The 22,870-nt window shown below is 37.9% G+C and overlaps 1 protein-coding gene and 1 long non-coding RNA gene across 2 annotated transcripts; both read left to right on the forward strand.

Annotated features, from left to right (window-relative positions):
* The first annotated feature begins 8,298 nt into the window (after nucleotides 1–8,298).
* LOC116120966 lies at nucleotides 8,299–11,083 on the forward strand. The gene is made up of 4 exons (XM_031406937.1): nucleotides 8,299–8,630; nucleotides 9,714–9,757; nucleotides 9,970–10,270; nucleotides 10,527–11,083. Exons 1-4 carry the CDS (start codon nucleotides 8,567–8,569, stop codon nucleotides 10,841–10,843), a joined length of 726 nt encoding a protein of 241 aa, XP_031262797.1. The 5' UTR covers nucleotides 8,299–8,566; the 3' UTR covers nucleotides 10,844–11,083.
* A 1,871-nt stretch (nucleotides 11,084–12,954) lies between these two features.
* On the forward strand, nucleotides 12,955–14,137 carry LOC116120971. Its single transcript, XR_004126627.1, has 4 exons — nucleotides 12,955–12,970; nucleotides 13,071–13,161; nucleotides 13,833–13,968; nucleotides 14,044–14,137. It is a non-coding gene; the product is annotated as an uncharacterized LOC116120971 (long non-coding RNA).
* The last annotated feature ends 8,733 nt before the right edge of the window (nucleotides 14,138–22,870 follow it).

A 22,870-nucleotide genomic window follows, 5' to 3' on the forward strand; every position in this document is an offset into this window, starting at 1 on the left:
GCGAGCATCCGCAATGCAGTCTACCAGCAACAAGCCGCCCGACATTATAACCGCAACGTGAGGATCCGCACTTTCAAGATAGGCGACTGGGTCCTTCGTAGGGTCTTCCAAAACACCAAGGAAATTAACTCTGGCAAACTCGGCCCCACCTGGGAAGGCCCCTACAAGATAATCAAAGAAGCAGGGAAAGACGCCTACAAACTCCAGACCCCCGAGGGCAAAGACATCAACAACAGTTGGAATGCTGTTCACCTCAAACGCTACTACTCCTAGGTGAACCTTGTCCTTTTTGGGGATTTGTTTCTCATTTCTTTTCATTGTTAATAAAAGGATGAGTGGGCCTATCCACCTCCTCTTAGACAGTCGGCCTCATGGCCAGATATTTAATGAAGTATTATTCAGTAGTTCTCATCTTCAAATCGACCCCGGTCGACGAATTGCTTACACCTTCAAATCGGCCCTGCCTGATAAACGTACGGACACCTTCAAATCGGCCCTGCCCAATGCACGTACGGACACCTTCAAATCGGCCCTGTCTGATGCACGTACGGACATCTTCAAATCGGCCCTACCCGATAAACCTACGGACACCTTTAAATCGACCCTGCCCGATAAAACGTACGGACACCTTCAAATCGGCCCTGCCCGATAAAACGTACGGACAATTTCAATCGGCCCTGCCCGATGAACGTATGGACACCTTCAAATCGGCCCTACTAATAAACCTACGGACACCTTTAAATCAGCCCCGCCTGATAAAACGTGCAAACACCTTCAATCGGCCCTGCCTAATAAAACGTATAGACACCTTCAAGTCGACCCAGTCGATGAATTACTCACACCCTCGAATCGACCCCGCTCGACTCACGATGACACCTTCAGATCGGCCCTGCCCGATCCAAGACTTGGCACCTTGGGACCGGCTCCATCCGACCTAAAAATTAAACTGAAGATGCAACATCATTCATCCAGGGGACTACACACTCGGTTGACTAGACCGAATGAATGATTCCTACACCATTGGCAAGCAAAGCACCAACCCAGCCCAACATAAGGCCTACATGCCAAAGCCATTGGGCCACGCTGAGGTAACATGCACAAACATAACACCTACAAGAAGAGAAATAGAAGAACAGTTCATTCATCCAAGGAGACAACACTAGAAACCAGAACAGTCAAAGGTAATATATATGGCATCAAGCGCCCCAGTTCAGAATACAAAAAAGGGCACAGACGCCAGACAAAAGGGCATCGCAGGCCCCAAAATACAAACAAAAGAGAGCGCTAAGCATCCTCAGCACGAGCCTCATCCTCCATCACCAAATCAGTCACCATGCCCGCACCACTAGTGCTCAACCCCGCAGCCTGGTCGCTCACGTCCCCAACACCCAGCTGACTAAGGTCAGGCGCCTGCTCCTCGTGTCCCACCGGATGACCAGTTCCTTCTTCCAACAACTCCTGCATGAGCAGAATGTCTTCATCTGGATCCCAATGAGAGGTCCGCCCTTCCTTGAACTCCAGCATGAGCTCGCCTCGGGCCTTAATGATGGCGTCATCAGCAATGGAGATGCACTGCTCCCTGAGGGACTCAACCTCCGCGGTCCTCTCGGCTAACTCGTGCCGTAATCTCTTGACCTTGGCCTCATTATCCCTGAGGCGCTGCTGACTCTCCTGCTCAGCCTTCCGGGATGCTGCCTCCTTCTGCCGCAAACCAGCGTTGGCTTTGGATACATCTTGTATCCGCTTCTCCTGCGCCACGACAGACTTCTTTAGATGGAGACTGCTAGTGAGTACCTGCACAACAAAACTCAGCAATGAGAACAGAGTCAAAAACAGGAAAAATGAACAAATACTGCCATACCTGAACGGTGCGGGATACACCCCAATCAGTGACAGCAATCGCACCCATCTGGTTCAGGCGCGCCTCGTCCACCGGAAACAAGAAGGAGTCGGCCAGCTTACTCATAGATGTCGTGTCGGAATAAGTCGACGCAGTAGCTGGAATTGTGATAGTAATAGTCTCGACCTCCTTATCCACAATGGCAGCCTGGGACGACCCGGCTCCCGCTGAAGGCTACTAACTCGGTGGCTGCCGACTGGGTGGCATCGCCAATACGTCCTCAACCCTCGCATCCGCCCTAATCAACGACTCCCTCTTCCTCTTCTCTCGACGCCTGGCGATGGATTCGCTCGCACTTGGGACGCTGAACTTCTTCATAAGTGACTCTGCAAGTGCAAACTCTCCAATGGTTAGTGGGTTCAGCCTGGACTCACCAAAAATCAACTGATTGCAGTATCGACTTAGGAGAACGTCCCAAGTCTGCTTCAGCGAGGGGAAGGGAATACCTCTCTGTATCGCCTCTACTCCAGCCCAAAGAATGCTAGTCCTCAAGTTGGACTCCGCTAGCACTACCCGCCAATCCCTCTGCTCCGATGGGATGGCCAACACTCTCTGAGTCGCTACGTCCAAGCCGCCTCCGCTCTGCCCAGCACGATTAAAATCAAGCTCTGCAAACAAAAAACACAATCAAGATTTAGTAATCAAAAGAACGAAAGAAACGATTAAGTTCTCACCAGTGGCTCGCCAGCCCATTGGGATCTCGCTCGGGCCCCTCTCTCAGAAGACGGCCTGACCCCTCAAGAAGAAGAAGCGGTCTTTCCAGTTCTTATCACTGGATCGTAGGTCAGTCACCAAGTGAGACCGATCATGCCTCCAGTTCAACAAGTAACGACCCTTCTCTTTATCGTTCTCCTTCAAGAAGTAAGAATACAACAGCTCGTGCAACCCAAACCTCACTTGGTTCCGAACGCAAAGGTCCTCTAAAGCCATTAGCAGTCTCCAAGCATTCGGCATAAGCTGAGACAGGGCAATCATGAAGTGGTTCAGCACGTCCCAAACAAAGCAAGGCACAAGCAACCTCAATCTGTCATGAAACCACTTCTCGTAAACACTGATCCACCCCTTTGCCTCCCAATCAACTCACTTGTACGATCGCGGCATCCGAATATCAACAGAGCTCAGGATGTGATACAAGGTCTGGATGCGCCATACATCACTATCTTTCAGCACGGGCGGATAATCTCTAGTTAGAATCCTATTGCCCTGCTGGCTCGGCTCTTCCTTAGAGCCACTTCCGGAAGAAGATGGACTATCAACCCCTTCGGAGTCTTCCCCACTCCTCCCATGCCTGCCCAAGCCACTCGGCCCAGCTTTACTCGACCTTGGAGCCGCAACACTAACTCCACTCGGCATGCCCACAGGAACGCCCCCCTCGGGCATCATCACTATGGTCGGGGCATGCTCATACTCATCCCCCGAGTCTGCCGCAATCCCGCTCGAACCAGCCGAGTCAGAATCTGACATGTTGGCTCAATCACCCAACCCAACAGACCAACCGAAAGAACTCGCCCCTGGTTGCCAAAAACGCTAAGTATCAGCCACTCGACCTGAGGCACCGACCTACCGAGATCAGAAAGATTTGCCACTCGCCCCTCAGTACCAGCCTACCGACCCAGAGAAGCTCAAACTAAACCTTGGTCGACCCTCTCGGTAGACCGACCCAGCTCCTGATTCTCGCCTTTCTTGGCTCGCCCCAGGTGACCGACCCGGCGGATCCCTGATCAAAGTATCCCTTGGATCGCCCCTGGTGACCGACTGGTCGGCCTGAACACTAATCCTAACACAACCACCCGTTCGGTCAGGACGACTGAACGACTCTTTAATCCACTCCACACACCCCTCCACTCAGTTGGATAGACTGGAGGACCTAACCCCCAAAATGTCAAGACAGCTTCTAGTTCGATCAGGAAGACCAACCGAACAAGTCCAAGCTAAACCCGACTTTGCCTTCACGAATCCCGTCCACAACAGTAAAAAACCCACCGGAAAATCCCAAATGCACACCTTTTTTTGGTGAAATACGAGACCTAAACACCTCAAATCCCCCTCAAAGTTCCCAGAAACTTCAAAAAAAAATTTCTCTTATCTAAAAACTTAAATATCTCGGTCTCTCCCGCAAACAAAACCAAAACCAAACGAACAAACAAAACAGATGAAAGGGAACAGTACTCACTGTAAGGCCGTCCTGGAAACGAAAGAAGGAAACCACCACTGCTCAGGAAAACTGGAACGAAAACGAAAACTGGAAAAGAAAAAGAAAGGACCAAGTTACAGAAAAAACGCAAATGGAATAGGAACGGACCATTCGTCATTTTTTATAGAAGAGGCCTGACAGAAACGGACACGTGGCGGCTTTCCACTGCACAATGGCCAGGACGCCTTTTCGTTTTCCCGCCTCGAAAATGAGGAGTCAATCCCCACCGAACGTGTGGCAAACATCCGTGGCACCTAGGAGACCGCAAAACTGTACGAGCCATACTCCTTCGCCCTATCTTCGTGACCGAGCAATTATACTGCTCCCACCTGGTCGATCAGCTTGGGACGACTCGGCCCGAACTCACTATATTGAAAAGACAAGAGGCCTCGCCCCCTCACCCTTCCGTAGCGGATGAACGAACAGCTAAAGGTCAAGGCTCGCGTATCCGTTCCACTCGATCACCCGCTCCTCCTGACCGACTCAACCCTTCGAAGCACTCACAATGTCCCATGCTTCTCAATCCCAGAAGGTCCGACCGACTGATCGATCAGCTTGGAACGGCACGTTTCGGCCCCTTTCAAATCAAAGAGGTCTCGCCCGTTCGTCCCTCCGTTGCGGACCAACGAGAAACCTATAGTCAAGGTCCTCGTATTTCATCCACTGGGTCATCCACACATACCGACCGAGCGAATGATTTTAGATCAAAGAACTTCCTACCTCGCTCCACCCGGCATGCCGAGCAAGCATCCAGGCTGTGGAATGATCTCCCCTCTCCAATCGGTCGGACATACCGAACGATCCCGTGAGCTCCGGAACTTGGTTCCCTTACCCTTCGGCTCCTTATACCATTCTATCATGCCTACTTCGGATCATGTATGGATACCGAACGACCCCGGGATGATCATCTGTAGGATCAGCTACACCAACAACTGGTCATCCAGGAAGGACGACCGGGCACCCATCGATCGCTTCCTACTCTCTGACTCAAGAGACTCTAACTCAGAGAGTGGGGGGCAAACTGTTAGGGCCAAAAATCGTCCTTGGCCTAAATAAGAAAATGGGCACGACGCTGAAAAAGAAGTCAAGCCCAATCCCGATATGACCCTATCGGGTTAGGCCCATTCGGTACAATGTGTAACCGGCCCAGACCACGTGGGCACGAGCCTCCTAATCCCGGCCCATTTCCCAAGTCCATGGGTGAGTATAGAGCCCACGATCTCCTCAGAATACTTCCCATTCCTGATCACTTTCCTGTTCGAAGTTACTCTACTAATCAGAATCAACTTCCTATTTAGACACTGGTAAGACAGCTCACCACGGCCCTAATTCTTCTAGGGTTTGCATTAGAGTCATACTAGGACTCCTATTTCTATCAGGATTGGGAGACCAGATAGTGATTATATAAGCAGAGGCCATCCCTCTCACAAAGGACATCGACATTACACCTTCACACCCTAAGCTCTTACTTGAGAGCTTCGCTTCACCGCCGTAGTCACAGTCCCCGACTAGACTTCCGATAATTTCTCACTCCCTAGCCCTCACCATATTAGCCTTTCAGCCTAGCTGACTTGAGCGTCGGAGTGCCTACGGCAAACACCACCCCGGTGTTTCCCGTTCGCTTCACGTGTGTTTCTCTACGTGTGCAGGTACAGCAGATCGCTAGTGGCCTCAACCTCACGGGATCAGACCCCCCTTCCGTACAGGTAGATTTTTACGTCTACACCTATAATCTTGAAATTTTATATATTTAAACTATTGAATTGAAATATACACATAATTATTAAAAAAATTAATAAGATAGTCTTATGGGACATGATTTTTAACTTAAAATTTTGACTTAAATTGAGACACAATTTTCAATTATCGATATTTTGCAATCCAATCAATATGAAAAAGAGTTTGGAGGTAGTAATTATGTTTGCTATGTCAGCAATTTCTATACTAGAGCTGTAACCACCATTGGGTGATCTAATAGTAAAAATGTAAAATGAGGTTTCATGAACTCCTGAGTTCAAGTTCCCTTAGGTACTAATAGAAATGGTCGTTGGGGCTTTTACTCAGCCGCCAGTTTTAAGGTCCGGAGGATTAGTTGAGGTGTGCGTAAGCTGGCTCAGACACCCTCGATGATGAAAAAATAAATTTTATACCATTGGATATTATTGAATTCACGATTGAAAAATTGTGAAAACATTTAAATCCAAATTTTAAGTTGAAAGATCTCATCCTTTGTCTTATATATATATATATCCATTCTTATTCATTTTTATTATCAAAATATTTAATATTAAGGTTTTATTTAAAAGACAAATTTAGTCATAAAAATCAAATGATTTAACCTAATTACCCTTAATGAAAAATAATAAGAACAAAAATAGTCGGAATGCGGTAGATTGCCAAATCTTGTATAGTCTAACATTATATCTTAGGAATAATAACATTTATTATTCTATTGAAGGTATAATTGATAAATACCTAAATTTTATTGCTAAGTTTATTTTTAAATTATCTCAACATATTTGAAGAAATTGTGATTATTAAGTTTAGCTATATACTTTGCCAATAATGCTACGGAGACCGGGATTTTTGCACCGAAATATTGTACCGGCCTACGTGTAACGTACATCTGAATATTTTTACAATTTTTTTCTAGTGAACGGCCGTCCATCAAATTTGGACGGTCATTCACTCATATGGACATCCGTCCATATACAAGGGACGGGCGTCCCCATTTAAAGGACGCTCGTCCATAAATAAAATATAATAAAAAATTTTATAAATATTGGGGACGGGCGTCCATCTGTTATGGACGGCCGTCCATTACTTTTGGACAGGCGTCCATTTGTAACGAACGCCTGTCCATACTTAAAAAAAAAAAAAAAAAAATTCTGCTTCTTCTTCTTCCTTTGGAATAAGGGCGCCATGCAGCTTGGATGAAGCATGCGGCCCATGTCCTCCACTATTATGAGTAGAACCTGAAGGTGTGCTCCCTCTTCATCTTTCCTAAGTTTCCCAGCCAGCTGATGAAACTCTTCCAGAACTGTGTCTTGTGATTTCTTCTCCACTTCTTGGGTTGCCATTGTGACTGAGTTAAGGAGTAGTGTTGTTGAGATAGTAAAGATGGAAGAGATTGGATGAATTTTAAATTTTCAAAGATGGAATAGAAAAGGGAAAATACCCAGCTGGGGTTGTCTTGAAGAATAAGTTAGAAAGTTAAAGATGAAGTAATTTACATATTCTTGAAGAATTTTGGATACCTTCGCAATTTTGTGAGAAGCTATTCTGGGGGCAAGATAAGCCAATCCAATAATATTGATCATCTTCCTGAAATATATAAAGAAAACAGGAACTGAAACCCCATGAATAATTGCACCAATGATCCCAAAGCCATTAACACACAGTCCTAAAAATCTGCAAATGTAAATAGTTTCAGCAATGAAACTCAAACAAAACAAGAAGAAGAAGAATGAATTAAAATAGAAAAAGAGAGAAAGAATAATGGACGGCCGTCCCTTTAGTGTGGACTGCCGTCCATACATAATGGACTATGGACGCCCGTCCAAACTTAAGGGACGCCTGTCCATAATTTATGGACGGGCGTCCAAATTTTTTATTTTATTTTTTAAAACAAATTAAGTTTGGACGGACGTCCCATATTTGCGGACGCCCGTCCAAAATTAATGGACAGCCGTCCACAACCTATGAACGGCCGTCCATAATGTTTTACAAATTTTTTTATTGTATTTTATTTATGGACAGGCGTCCTTTGAATGGGGACGTCCGTCCCTTGTATATGGATGCCCGTCCATATAATATGGACGGACGTTCATGTGAGTGAATGGCCGTCCAAATTTGATGGACGGCCGTTCACTAGAAAAAAATTATAAAAATATTTAGATGTGCGTGTACGGTACAAAATTTTGGTATAACTTTTTCGGTGTCTGTAGTGTTATTGATACTTTGCAAGTCCAAAAGAAGCAGTTTGGATATACAAACATTAAATAATAATATTTTTTAAGTTTATAAAGTATTTAATAGATCGAAATGATTATTCGAGATGTAAAAAGTTAATCCAAACACTTTGATTAACAAGTATAATTGAAAAACGTGACGATAAGGAATTGGGCAAGTGTCACCTAAAACTTGCCCACAATTTGTAACCAAGAAAAGGGAAAGTGATGAGGTGGAGGGGAGTTAAAAGAGCAAGCCAAGCCATCTCTTACACCGACTCTTTCGCTACTGAAAATCAATCTCTCTTATTCAGTCTCTTGTCTAAACCCAAAAATTGAAAAAACGAACGATCATCCATACTCCTTTCTTTTCATCTATCGATGAAAGTTCCCCCTTTGTCATCGCAATACCACATAACCTAGCCCCTTCATTTCTACACTCTTTTTCTTAGCCGTTAATACTTTGCATTTCCTTTTTTTTTTTCCTTCTTTTTCTTTATATTCACCATCGTCTTCATTATTATGGGTAAGCGAAAGCGAACTGCTGACAAAACAAAGAACAAGAATCATCCTCCTTCTTCCTCGGGTACGTTTTCTTTATTATGGGTTCTGTTTGGTTTTTAAAGTGAAAAAGAATGTGGAAAGTTTAGTAGAAGGGAAGGCGAATTGTGTGTTTGATTATTGGAACAATAAGGTTTTAAATTAGAGATTTTGGTGGTGTTTTTAATTGTTTAATGGGAAATTTTATAACTTTAGTTTGTTTTTCTTCTTGAAGAAGAATTGGTGGGTTAGGGTTTGTATAATGCTTAGTTGATAAACGTAATTGTATGAAAGGACTTATGGAAATTGGTGGTGATAGATAACAGAAGGAAGTGTTTTTATTTATTCTTCTAAATAAAAATGGGGAAGATACCTTTCTAAATTGATTTTTTCATTATTTCCTTTAATGGGTTGATTTGTGATGTGTTGTGCCTTGCCTCCTTAATGTCGTTTAGTGCATTGGATTCCATGGGTTGAACTCTTTTAACCATCTTAGCGAAGTTTCGGACAGCTCCGAACAATATATACAACAAAATAAAAAATAAAAACCCTTAACAAATAAGTTATGTGGTTCCACTTTCCGGTAGAATTTAATCTTGTTATGTATTATTCTTTGTTCCTCGTGAATGCAGTACCAGTTCACTACTTAACCTTTCTCTATTCTTTTACTTACCAAGTAATTCATTGGAGAGTGTTGTAAGTATCTAAATGTACAAGCTTTAAGTTGGAGTATTTTTGCCCCCTCCTTTTATCAAGGTATAAAGTTTCTGCTCTTGGCAATACTCACACTGTTTTCTGATATTTTACCTAAACTTGGGTATTTTTGTGTTGTATTTTTTAATTTGAGTATGTTTTTGTTTCTCTCAAAAGAGTAATCAAGTTGATTACATTTGTCTGGCATAGAAATTTATTTGGGTTCTTTCTCATGGCATAACATTGTCTAGGCCTTGGGATTATCTCTTTTGTGTTGATCCTGTAATTTCATTTGCTTTCCTTGCTTGATTTGGAATGATTAAGTGTGTAAGCCTGGTTGTCTAGTTGTTGCAATATATGGTGACAAGAATGTAGTTGGTCTGAGGATTTCTTTTAAGTGCACGAGAAAGCTCACTTTTTCTCCTTTTCATTGCAGACAATGCTCCATGCTCTTCTGAAATGCAAGAATTGTCTAAAGAGGTTGGCTGTTATTTTCCTTTAACTTTACACAATATAATATCTGCTTTCATGTTACCTCTTAGTTTTTTTTTCCTGGTTAATTGCAAAAATAGAAAGTCGCCAATAATTTTTAGTAAAGTAACTTTTGCTGGATTTATGTATTTCTTCCTTCCTGTCAAAATCTTTGGCACCTGACAGGATCATAATTGTGTCTTAATTTTCTTTTATTGCAGAAATCTTCACATTTAGTTGACTCTAGCGAACTTAAGCCATTTACATCTAGTATGGATATCACAGATAATTCAGTGAAGCTATTAAGCACCCACACTTCTCTTTCAAACCATCATTACAATCTTGGTCGTTCTATATTCTTAAAGAGATCGCGTCATCACTATGGTCACCAATACTCTAGGAGAAACTCAGGTAACCGTGGCAATGCATCGAGTTCTCATGGCAAGGGTCCTACTTCGCATGATGAGAGACTGTTATACAAGTTCTCTAGTCAATGCAACGCAGAGCCTGGAAAGAATGCAGGTAACATTTCTTTCATTTTATTGAATATCAGTTGGATGTTCCAGGATTAGAGGGAATTTTTCATTATGCTGTGTGATGAATAATATTGCAAGTAGTACAGCCATTTTGTTACTAAGAAAATTGATTTTCAATCCCAGTGGAGGAAGATACTTGCTTGGCTTAGTATAATTTTCTAATTTTGTTCACATAAGTTGGAGTTGAACCATTTTTCTGGATATAATTCTTATAATATTAATTATTTTGTCCATTTTTCCAGAGAATAAGGAAAAGCCATTTGGGAGGCCAGATAGAATTAGGTCCAGTTCCTTGGTAAAAGATGCCTCATCACCAGATGCGGTGAAGATGGTATGTGGGATCTGTCAGAAGCTTTTGAGACGTAAACCTTATTTTCTTGGAATCGGAAACACACTTTCTTCAGGTGAATACTGTGTTGTTGCTGTTTTAGTTTGCGGTCATGTGTATCATGCAGACTGCCTGGAGAAGAGAACAACACCAGAAGAGGGATGCGACCCACCCTGCCCACTGTGTACGGGTGTGGCGTTGCAAGTTGAGTCATCAGGAGCACAGGAATAGGTTGTACAGATGTTTACATTACATCTATGATACTAATGAAGAGAAAGAGGACATACATATTATTAGATGGATAATTTAGTTGGATATGTAGGCAGTTTATGTAATCTAAAACAGACTGTTGTACAGGCTAGGATTTAGGCTTTGCATTGTATTGCAAGACTTGAGAGCCACCGAGAATGCCGAAACTTAATAAGAACCTCTTTAATAGTTTAAATTTTTCCCTTGGCATATTGGAGAAAAGTTATCTTGTTTTTGTTACCCGAAAGTAATTCCCTTACATCTTGCATATGGAAATTTGCTGCTATTGATAGATCTCTAACTAATTAACTATAGTATTCTACTGAATTTGTATGATATAGCAAATTTTTCTTATTTCTGAACTCTTTCAATCTTTATAAGGGAAATTCCCAATAACCACATTTGAGGCCTCATGAAACAAAATATTTCAACCCCCAATCCCTATCCATGTTAACCATGAAACCGTTTTACATGGCACATTGATCAGAACACTTATATATATTAAACCCTTTTATTTCATCTCATTTCTCTCTTTGCCAATTGTATATGATAATTTTTAGGTTAGATTATCATTTATTATTGATAGGTAGGGTAGAATATGGTTGTTATTAATGGGTATTATTGATAGGTAGGGTAGAATATGATTGTTATTAATGGGTAGGTTTACTATTGTGTATATTTGGTTAGAATGCTATCTTGTGTACATGGGAAATCAAAGATGAAGCATTGGCTTAGTCCCATCGATATTCCCCATTTCCCCTTATTCATAAAAGAAAATTACGAGTACAGAGAAATATTTTCCCCTTCACTCATAATTTTTTTCAATAATAGAAAAAACAAAAAGGTTATTTATTTATTTATTTATTTTCTTTTTAATAAGGACAATGCTGTCATTCTTGTATTTCATTTTCTTAATTATCCTCTTTACATTTAGGGCATGTTTGACATGCAATATAGCATAGTATTAAGCAAATTGCATAGCATTGCATTGTATTATATAATACTATGCAAAATGTTGTATGATGTTTGGTAGAACATTGCATTGTATTATTTTTATACTATGTTATATTTGGTGTATGAATTATACTGCAAAGTGTTCTTTTCTATTATTTTGCCCTTAGGGAATTTGGTTATTACAAAATATGCACAAAATGATTTAAGTTATTCATCAACAAATACTACTATTGGATTAATCGATATTCTTTAAGTCTTGCTTCTCAAAAACAGTAACACATTTATTTTTGTTCTTTCAATTAAAAAAAAAAAAGAAAGAAAAAAATTGATAAAAGATGCATTAAAAAATTTAATTTAAAATAAAGTTTTATAATGTAGAATAAAATTAGAGTTTTTGTAGTAATTATATATCTCAGACGTAATTACTTTTTCAGTTTGCCCTATTTAGTAATCTTTCGGGAGGATAAAATTGGAATTAGAAAAAAAAATTATAAAAGAGGTCTAAAAAGATAAAAGATAGGGTGCCAATAGTATCATTTAAAAAAAAAGGAGAGAACAACATTTTCCCACCCAAGGTTTGGCAAAACTACACTTTCCCTCCCGTCAAGTTTCAAAACGACACCCACCCACCGTCATGTTCCGTAAGAAAAATCCATTCTGGAAAAGGGCAAATGGTCAATTTACATGAAGCTACTCTTTCTACTTACTACATCCTATCACCCGACCCAAACATCTCTCTATCACTCCTCCCTTATTTTCTATCTCTAAAGAACTTTCTTTCACAATCTTGATTTCTCGTTTTCAATTAGTCTCTAATGTTGTTGTTTTGGAGATTGAGTGAGCGAGATTGTCTTTACGTCATTGTTTTTGGATTTCTCTATTGCTATTGAAGGCCAAACCGGTTGGAATTTAGGGTTTACGTTGCAAATGCGTAGACTTGTGGGTTTGAGGGTTAGGATAGGGGGAGTGGGAGGAAGCGAGGTCCTTTCAGTTGTTGATTGATGTGGTGATTGGTTTGATCGTTTTGTTTCGAGAATGATAATCAAGTAGAACTTAAAATCTCAAATGCCGAGTTTTGAAATGGTGTAAACTCGGCATCTCAGCTAAAGAGGACAATGAGAACTCAACAAAGAGGAAGNTGAGACACCAAAGAAGGTGAGGACACTACTACGTGCTCTATACGGGACATACTTTATTTGGTTGTTTATCCAGTATTTGTAATGTACTAACTGTATTTATTTTCTTACTCTTGAAGGCTGAACCAAGCAGAAAGAGACCTGCAGAATCTGCCACAAAAACCCCTGTTCCTGACAAGAAGACTAAATTAATCACACCTCAAAAGACTGGTGATTACTTTATCTCATTTGTGTTATTGCTATTAGGTCGCTTTTGCTTTGTTTTTTATTTTTGATGGGTTATATAATTCATTTTGTTGTTTGCCCATCAATTACTCACTCAAATTGGTTCAATTGTTGTATTCGGTTGCAGGATGGTCATCTTTAGCACCTCCTCCACCTATTATTTTTGACAAACCAGATTAACTCATCATTTGGTGTTTGTATTAATTATTCAGTTAGTTGGCCTAACACTTCTTTTCAGTAGACATCCTTTGGTCTATCTCTATCTATTAATCTTTTTATTTATTTTTAAATTGTTATGAATATAAGATTCACAACCTATAGCTCAATTGGATCAAATGAATACGGGATTCTATGGTTTTATGGGGTAGTAGGATGTTTATCTTTAGTATCTTCCTCGTATTATTATAATTAACCAGATTAGTTCATTATATGCGTTTGTATCAATTATTCTGTTAGTTGGCCTTACTCTTCTTTTCGGTAGGTGTTCTTTGGTGTATCTCTATCTGTTAATTTGTGTGTGTGTGTGTTTTTTTTTTTTTTTTGGTTATATTGTTACAAATATAGTGTGCATGACATGAATACAATCTGCACAAGCATTAGCATCTGACATGCGGTCAAGAGATAACAATGGTTGATTTGACAACCACTTTTCGCAGAAGGCAAGAAAGGGGTTGTTCACACTGCTACTCCTCACCCTTCAAAGCAGGCTCGGAAAACACCTGCTAACAGCAGCCTATCAAAGCAGCAAACTCAAAAATCAGGCAGGTCATTCTCATGCAAGTCTTGCAACAGGTAATCTTACCCATTAAGCTCAGTGAAATTTTCTATAGTTTCAAGTAATCACATATTTTTGTTTAATTCTTGCAGGTCATTTACCACGGAAGGTGGATTGCAAGCTCATACAAAGGCTAAGCACAGTGCTACTGCATGAATGGTATGGTTGAAATAGCTTTCTGCATTGATCTCATTTGTGAGATGAATTGTTATGGAGAAAGAAGAGTGAGAAATAGGCTAGTGAATCAAATAGCGGTAGTCATTTCGTTGGATTTATGATTTTGGGGGGGCTTGGTTTTTGTTTAAACTAATCAGTGTACATTTTTAAGGTCTTTGAGACTTTAAAAACTTACATTGGTAGTTAAACCCTGAACCTGAATTAACATGCTCTTTTTGAAAAGCACAAGCCAAGGCTGAGAGTGGTGAATTTCTTAAGCATTTGAATTTGCGTTGATAAGATACGTAAAAGAACCAGATTCGAATATTTAGGTATGAAGAGTGAGCCTTGCTCTAGCTTCAGCTTGGTTTGATAAATAGAGTCAGAATTTGGTTCCAAAGTTTGAAATAAAAAATGAAAAATAACTTAAATATGAATTAATACTGTCAGAAATTTGATTTCATAAATTTTGTAGAGCAATTTAAACTAATGAATTTGATTTTGGGTTTAAACAATGATATCTTAATTTTTCTTTTTTTAATATTAATACTATGTAAATGCACATGCACATGCTAAGCAGTAGTCTTTTAAATTTTGTAATACTATATAAATAATTTTTTAAAGAAAATTAGTTCTGGAAAAAAAAAAACATGGTGTTAAAATTTTATATTAGTTCAATACATAATAAACCTACGCGGTGCACTGTGCTCAGGTCTATTTCGCTCAATTTAGTGCAACCTTGCCAAGCTTATAGTACTCACCAATCCTTTGTTAAAATCAACCAAACATGGGCTAGATAGTAAATAACAGTTTTAACGAGTTAATTCCTTTTTAGTGCCTGTGGTTTCAGTTCACTACTGTTTAAGGTTAATTATTTTAAATACTAGAGTTTGGGTCAGTGTGAAGGAAATCTAACATAAATACTCTTGAAAATTGCATATAATTCCTTATATGTTTGAAATCTTGCAAAAATGCCTCAAACACTGTTGTCGGCTTCAACAAATAGGGCACTTTTCTGGCAACAACAACCCTCCCAATCACTATGAAAACATTCCCCTCAGCCTCCTGACTAAAACTCAACTCACCCCTCTCTTGTTAGCCTCCCAAATCGTCAACAACAACAAGTTTTTTTCAATGACATAGTTTTGCGATTTTCGGTCGATCCACTCATTGGAAATCACCAACGTCGCCACCATTATACTTATCGGTCATTCCTCTTCAAAAGCCCTAACATTTCAGCCTTCAATTGTTCATGGATTTCTAAGGTTTTCAATGAGTAGGAAAATTTGTAACCGAACTCGGTGAAGGCCTCAAGTCCTGGTTCAACCACCCAGGTTGGGTCGGGTTTTAAAACACTGGTTTTGGTCCCTACATTTCAAACTACCACTGTATTAGTTTTCTGACTCGATAAAAGGTTAATTGACTATTAAATTTATATTGAAATGACAAAAGTAAAGTTATTAAACATTAATATAAAATGCATTTTTTTTAAATGTGTAATAGAATTATATATATATATATATATATTACACATTTGAAAATCAAAATTATGTACAGGTGATGAATTTAGTCTATAATGTGTTTATTTAATTTAATATTGTTTGTGTAAGTAATTTTTCATTTTTTTTCTAAAAAGGCATTTGCTTCATTTCATTATAAATTTAGCAACTAACCTTTTATTAAGTTAAAGAACTAAGAGGACTAAGATGATAGTATTTTTAAAGAAGGACCAAAACTCTAGGGCCTATTGGGTAGATTATTTGGAAAATGTTATTCTAAGAAAGTGACTTAACTTGAGTTGAGTTGGATTAAATTGAATAAGATTGGATTCTGAGAATATGTTTGGTATAATATCTAAAAACTATATCAAAGTTGGATAAAATACTGAATAGTTGTGTGATATATTTTTTAAAAATATTTAGATTATTATTATTTACTTATTTTATTTTTTGGTAAAGGGTAATTGTATAAAGAATAAAAGAATGAGGATCCAAGTAAGTTCCTTGGACAAACCCAAGAAACAAATCAAACCAAAACTAGCAGAATAGGCATGGATTTATAATTCAAAAGAACCACCAAACTTGCCTCAACGAGGGCTATACAAGGAGACAATCAGCACAAAAACAATGCAGGCCTTTTGATAAAGAAGACCAACAGCCCAAGCTGTACATCAAAATCAGCCACCAAAGAAGACCAAAAAAATCCAGCATAGCAGCTGCAAAAATCCTGCACATAAAAGCAACCAAAAAGGAGGAGAAAAGGCAACAGCAGGCATCAACTCCACAGACAACTTCCCAGCGCAGACTGCTCCCTGGACAACAATCCCATCGACCTAGCAATAAAAGCCAAACTAATCTCCATACCAGCCAGATAGAGTGAATAAAAGCACCCTGCACCAGACCTAGCAATATGATAGAATTCCAAAAAACTAAATGAAGCTAACCCCTCAAAAGCCCCCCTATCCCTATCACACACCCCAAGCCAGCACCCTATAGGCTTGGAGGCTTAGGTTCTGCCACTATTCAACCCCTTTTACAAAATACAACCACACTTAGAACCCCACTCTCCATAGTTTTCGGGCTACTCTTGAGGGGAATAAAGAGGGCTTGCTTCTCTCTAATAACATCAAACTCCCAATATCAGGAGAGAGGGGACTGATAACAGAATAACTATCCACCAGAAAAATGGTTACTCCACGAGGTATTAACCTGCAAAAAGACACACAGTAGAAAAGAAAAGGTGGGTTAGTAAAAGAGGACAGTCGACCACCACAGATGACAGTCAGCAGCTGCCGAACGAGGCATGACCAATTGGATCTGGTTGGTCGTGCACCGGTATGGTTGTTTTCTACTAAATCTCTAGCCGCCATTAATGGATGGATCTAGCCAGAATCTGGTCGTCAATGGCCATATCGACGCACGATCAGTCAGATCTGGCCGGTCCTGCGTCATTTTGGTCACAGCAGTCGACGGTGGTAGTCTTGGATGGATTAATTTTCATATTAGGAGTGAAAGATAATTGTTTTTAGGACCATAGCGGTCGGTGGTGGTTTCTGGCAGGCGGTGGTAGTCTTGGGTGGATTAATTTTCAAATTAGGAGTAAATAATTGTTTTTAGTTGAATAAAGTTGAAAAAATGTTTTGAGTTGAATAGAATAGGATAATAGAAAACAAGTCTCCCATTTTCATTTTCAGACAAAAAAATCTTATTTGATTCAAATTAATTTTTAGAATAATGATTCTAATAAGTAAACAAACATATATTGTATTCCGTTTTTTAATCTAAATAGGGTAAGTTCAAAAGAGTAAAACAAAACATTCAAACAGGGGCCTTAGTTTTTGAAATCATTGTTCTTTAAACTCTAGTAAACTGAAGCCACCACGAGGATTAAAAAGGAATTGACTCTATTGTTAACCAAATAAGGTTGTCCAAAGTCCAAACCCGTGAACTAGGGGTCCGTTTGATGAGTCACATTGGACTAATTTTTTTTTTTTTTCGTCCTGGAGTGAAGTTAACTGGATAGGACTGGTTGGTGCAAACATTTGATTAATTTATAATTGATTATTTAAATAGAACTATAATTATAAAAAAAATATAAAATCTTAAATAAAATAATAATTAAGATTTTTAATATAAATTTTAGAAATTAAAAAAATTTAGAGGTGGCTGATGGGTTATTGGACGACAATTGCCAGAGTTGACACAACATACTGCCTAAATGATTGAATAGATCGTTTGCCAATTTACATTACAATGGTTACGGGGAGACCGTCTTCGTCAGAAAAAGATTCGACAAATTAATCAGCGATCTACCTAATGGTATCGTCAGACACACTATCGAAAATGGCAGCAATGACCAACACTGGTAAAAATATATTAAAATAATTATTGAAATAAAGTAAATAGCTTTTTAACATTTACGTAAAAGTTGTAATGTTGTAGTTATGAAACGAGTGGGGGATGGGGATTAGATTTAAGACAAAAGAGCAGACTTTTTATAAAATTTCGTAGTCCCTCCTCAAAATCAAGCCAAACATGGGACACCCTAATCGCACCTTATAATTTATATGAATGTTTATTAACTGAATTTAAGACAAAAGAGCAGACGTTTTAAAAAATTTTGATCATTGGGTAGCTTCACCAGAATATTGGGAAATCGTTCAGCTAAACAATATTTTTAACAAGATAATATTTAACTTGACTTATCGAAATTATTAAGTCACAATCTTATTGACATCAGCAATCATATCCAAAGAATCAATTTCTCAAAGGATAAACAGTATTGTTATCTTCAAATACTTTGTGATTTATTTTCATGGCAATATTTATGAAGAGATTTAAATCAGTAAAAAGAAGAAACCATAAAATGAGTGCCAGACAAGTATTTCCATGGCCATAGCATAAAATTCTGTGACAAGGTACAACACAATCCCATACGAAAACGTTTTAACATTGCATTTAAATAACTTAAAAACTTAACATCCCTAAATATCAATCTATTCTTCAAACAGCAAGATCATACAATCCGTAGCTCATTTTCTTGAAGTTAGGTCCACTAGCCTCTGAATACTTCCACAATGTAGCATTACAATCCTGTAAACATGCTCTGCAGACAACGACACCAACCTGTATACAAATATTATGGTAAGCTGCAGAAAAAATGAGCCGATCCTGGGTAGCAGGAAATCCTGAACCTGCAAAACTCATAACTTAGGTAAGACCACCAATTTCAAAGGAAATAATACAGACAGCACAGGGTTCTTCAGTTTAGATCCCACCGGATTTGATTAACCAGGACTGCCTGTCAATCAACTTTATCATACAANATTATAAATACCGCCAAAACCCTTCAATAAACAACTATCAGAGTAAAACAACTAAGCAAAGAATTCCTTTTTTCTCCATTAAAACACACAAGAGCTCGCAAGCTTAAGAATTCCAGTTCTAATACTATATCATACATATGGCCATGCGTAAGCGTTTTCAGTTGTTTGTTTTGCTCTTGGTGATTCTTGCAGTAGTTCATTCTCCAAGCTGTAGAGTTGCAGAAGCCAGCAGGCCAATGTTTGTGAATCATCCTGGTAATTGATCTATTTATACAAAGGCTGCATGCATTAATTCTTTCTATATATATAGATAATGTTCTAGTAATCACATAATGATATCATAGTTTATTTTTTGTGATTGTATGTAGGGTATTCAAAGACGTTTGCGAGCCTTGGAGTTGAGTGCAAGTGTTGTGATGGCGAGGGAGGCGAATGCACAAGCACATGGGAAGGTTCTTGCTCAAAGTTTAAATGTCTTCCATGGAAATATGCTCACTGATCTTCTTCATGTACTCTATACATATATACAATAAGATTGTCAACTGCAATATGTACTTTCTCTTTTTTTTTCTTTTTTTTTCTTTTTGGTCTTTTTCAGTCGTTTAATTAAGATGGAATTTAAGCAAATTAATTTTTATTGTTTCAATATCTGAGTAGTTTTCAATAAGATAGTCAAATCATAAAGCAAAGAATATATATGAAAGGGCTTAAAAAAAACCTAGAGAGATCTCCGTTCATTATCAAGCTCTTCCTCTCAGTTTCACTGTGTTATGCTCTTGATCCCACATGATATCAGGCAATTGTCAATTTTTTTTTCCTCATTTGATCGTTAAGTGCGTTAGTGAATTAAGCAAAATCTACATTACAGAAATTCAAACTGCAATAAAGACGCGGCTAGCTACTTCAGCTGTATCTGTAAGCTGTAGCATAATAATTCAATATAATTAATTGAACTATAATTTTGCTCCTTCACGTTTCGTCAAATAATAATTCAGTGCTATGATTAGTTCATAAGATTTTTAGCTTCAATGAGTACTATTTTTAAAAGCTTTCATGCGAGCTCAATTTAGTTCAAATGTTAAATTTTTTTTTAATGATCGAACGTATCTGAGCCAACTTGTGTAAATTTTAATTAATCCTCTGAAATCTTAGAACTATCAACTGGATAAAAGTTCTAATGACCATCCTTATTAGCAATCATGAGGACTCGAACTCAGGAGATCATATTAGATCTTCATCTTGCTCTTTTACCATTAAGGGGACTCAAACTTGAAGATCATATTAGTCGTTAGATCCTCCTTTACTCTTATATCATCAAATCAGCCAGTAGTGGTTCAAAACTTCAAATGTTTAATTTCGATCAAAGAGTTTTTGAAGATTCTTAAGAATTCTATATAATTGGTTTGCTTTTGAATATTAAAGCCTTAATTCATAGAAAAGCATAAATTATACGTCGGAGATGACTTGTAATGTAATCAAAATTAAGTGGTCCAAACTCTCCTGCCTTGCCGACTAGAGAAAAGGAGATTAGCAATTAATATTGGAGTACTCGTGATTTCACGACTGAAAACGTTAATTTCTTAGCATTATTGGTTGTGAAAAGCGACAACGAATTATGGACAGATAGGAACCACATCATTCAGTTGATTAATTTAACTCATTCAATTTCATACTATTGCCTGTCATAATCTATTCACACTATGCATTTTTTCTTTGATAATATGGAGCATTAATTAATTTGTTTGATCGATCCATTTAGAAATTTAAGTAAAATAGTTGACGCATGCAAAAATCCATGCATTGATGCTACATCAAATTAATAACAGTACGCCAAGAAAACTACATTTATCAAACGCATTTATATCGTCAAAGACTTCAAATTGTCAATTTAATTTATTCACCACCGATAACGGTATGTTGAAATTTAAAGCTTTGCCTAAAGCTTAGACATGTGAAAACTCCACGTGCGTACATGAAAATTGGCTTCTATTCCAGAAAACGTAGAATATTGGGGATCTTCACCTCATTCAATTTGACAATTACCTCTAGAATTTCTAGAATAGCTACTAAAACTTAGCAGGGTCTGTGACCCATGGAAATCAATATAAAAAAATTTGACCTTTTATAATTGACTTTTGTTAGGAATATTGATATTTATGGAGTTAATTTTATTTTGAAATGTTCTGTCAAAACAAGCATACCAGTTAACAATTTATGCAATTACTCTATATAATAGAGAAGTTATATGCACATTACCACAAATTTGTATTTTTTTTTTTTTTTTTTCCTTTTAACCAACACTTGAGTAACTGAATGATTCGATATGGACTCTTAGGTATATTACGTAAGAAGTCTTGAGTTCGAGTTCATTTTTAGTTGCTAATAGAGGTGGTCACTGAAACTCTTAACCAGTCAGTAGTATCAGGGTCCTGAAAGATTAGTTGAGATGCGTGTAAGTTAGCCCAGACACCGCTGGTCATCAAAAAAGAAAAATTGTATTTAGAACCTAGACACATAAAAAGAATATTAAGGTTGGACAGATGTATCACATTATCTATTTTTATATTTTAATTTTATTTTGAAATATTCTATTAAAACAAGCATACTATTCAACAATTTATGCAATTATTCTACATAGTAGAGAAATTATATGTACATTACAACAAATTTGTATTTTTTTTTTTTTTTTCCTTTTAACTAATCCTTGAGTAGCCAAGTGATTTAATAGGAACTCTTGGATGTATTATTCAAAAGGTCCTGAATTCGAGTCTCTCATTGATTACTAATAGGATTGGTCACTGAAGCTCTTATCCGATTGGTAGTTCTAGAGTCCTTCAAAGTTGAGGTGGGTGTAAGCTAGCCCGAACACCGCTGGTCATCAAAAAAGAAAAATTGTATTTAGAACCTAGACACATAAAAAGAATATTAGGGTTGGACAGATGTGTCACGTTTTCTATTTTTATATTTTATATATTCAACACTTCATCTAAAACATAGTGAGAATAATGGAGAATTTGGAATTATATGTTTTACTTTTTGCATTAACTTCTTGGAAGGTTTAAGTAGACAGATGGAGAGGAGAAAGGAAGTTGGGAATATTATATATTACTTTTACATTAACTTCTTGGAAGGTTAAGTAGACAGATTAAGAGAATATTTTGGCATGCAACTTGGAATGATATTTCAATGTTCAAGCATATATTAATTACACTGAAGAAAATATTCTCAACTTTTGCAGGTCAAATTGACTATTTAAAAGGTATTAAGAATTTTCATTTGTGAATTAATTTCCGTGTTAAACACAATAAGAGAAAAAACAAACCAATAATTGAATTAAGATAGAATAAAACCATCCACATGTTTAATATGTCTTATTCTGGAATATATGTTGTCCAAGTTCATCCCAATCCCTGTCTTTACGGTATGTGATTCTTTCTCAGTTAAAACCTGCATCTTACTTGACTTACTGTACGTCAAAACCAATCATTTTTTTCAACCCACCAATCATTTAGGTTTATCATTAAGTGCATGATCAATCTTTAACATTAAAAATTAACCAATTAGGCAATAACATGTTATGATCTTGAGTCGTTTCCACCGAAAGTAAAGGGCATGTCTTTTGTGTATAATAAAACAAATTTATGAAGCCTTCATCACGTTAAAGTTGGTCAAGGGAAAACAATTTTCCTGTGGTGTATATTTATACTATGAATGTGTAGACAAAACAATGTTTTATCTTGTTATTGAATGATGACATGATAAAATTGATGTATCATAACCTTGAATAAGGAAATTTCACAAATTTCCATGGAAACGTCTTAAACGGAATTCCATATGAGCACATCAATGATCAAACTTTAGATAAAGAAAACTTCTTAAGTCACAATTTTTTTCCAAGAAACGTCTTAGACGGGTTTCGCATGCATGATATTATTTCA

The sequence above is a fragment of the Pistacia vera genome, unplaced genomic scaffold, assembly GCF_008641045.1.
Source record: "Pistacia vera cultivar Batoury unplaced genomic scaffold, PisVer_v2 Contig953, whole genome shotgun sequence".
Lineage (NCBI taxonomy): Eukaryota > Viridiplantae > Streptophyta > Magnoliopsida > Sapindales > Anacardiaceae > Pistacia > Pistacia vera.

Bases quoted from the DNA above. Each gene is read 5' to 3' on its own strand.
- LOC116120966 (XM_031406937.1), top strand. From the start codon at position 8,567: ATGGGTAAGCGAAAGCGAACTGCTGACAAAACAAAGAACAAGAATCAT. The intron at 9,758-9,969 runs GTTGGCTGTTAT...CTTTTATTGCAG, and splicing joins TGCAAGAATTGTCTAAAGAG to AAATCTTCACATTTAGTTGA. The intron at 10,271-10,526 runs GTAACATTTCTT...CCATTTTTCCAG, and splicing joins AGAGCCTGGAAAGAATGCAG to AGAATAAGGAAAAGCCATTT.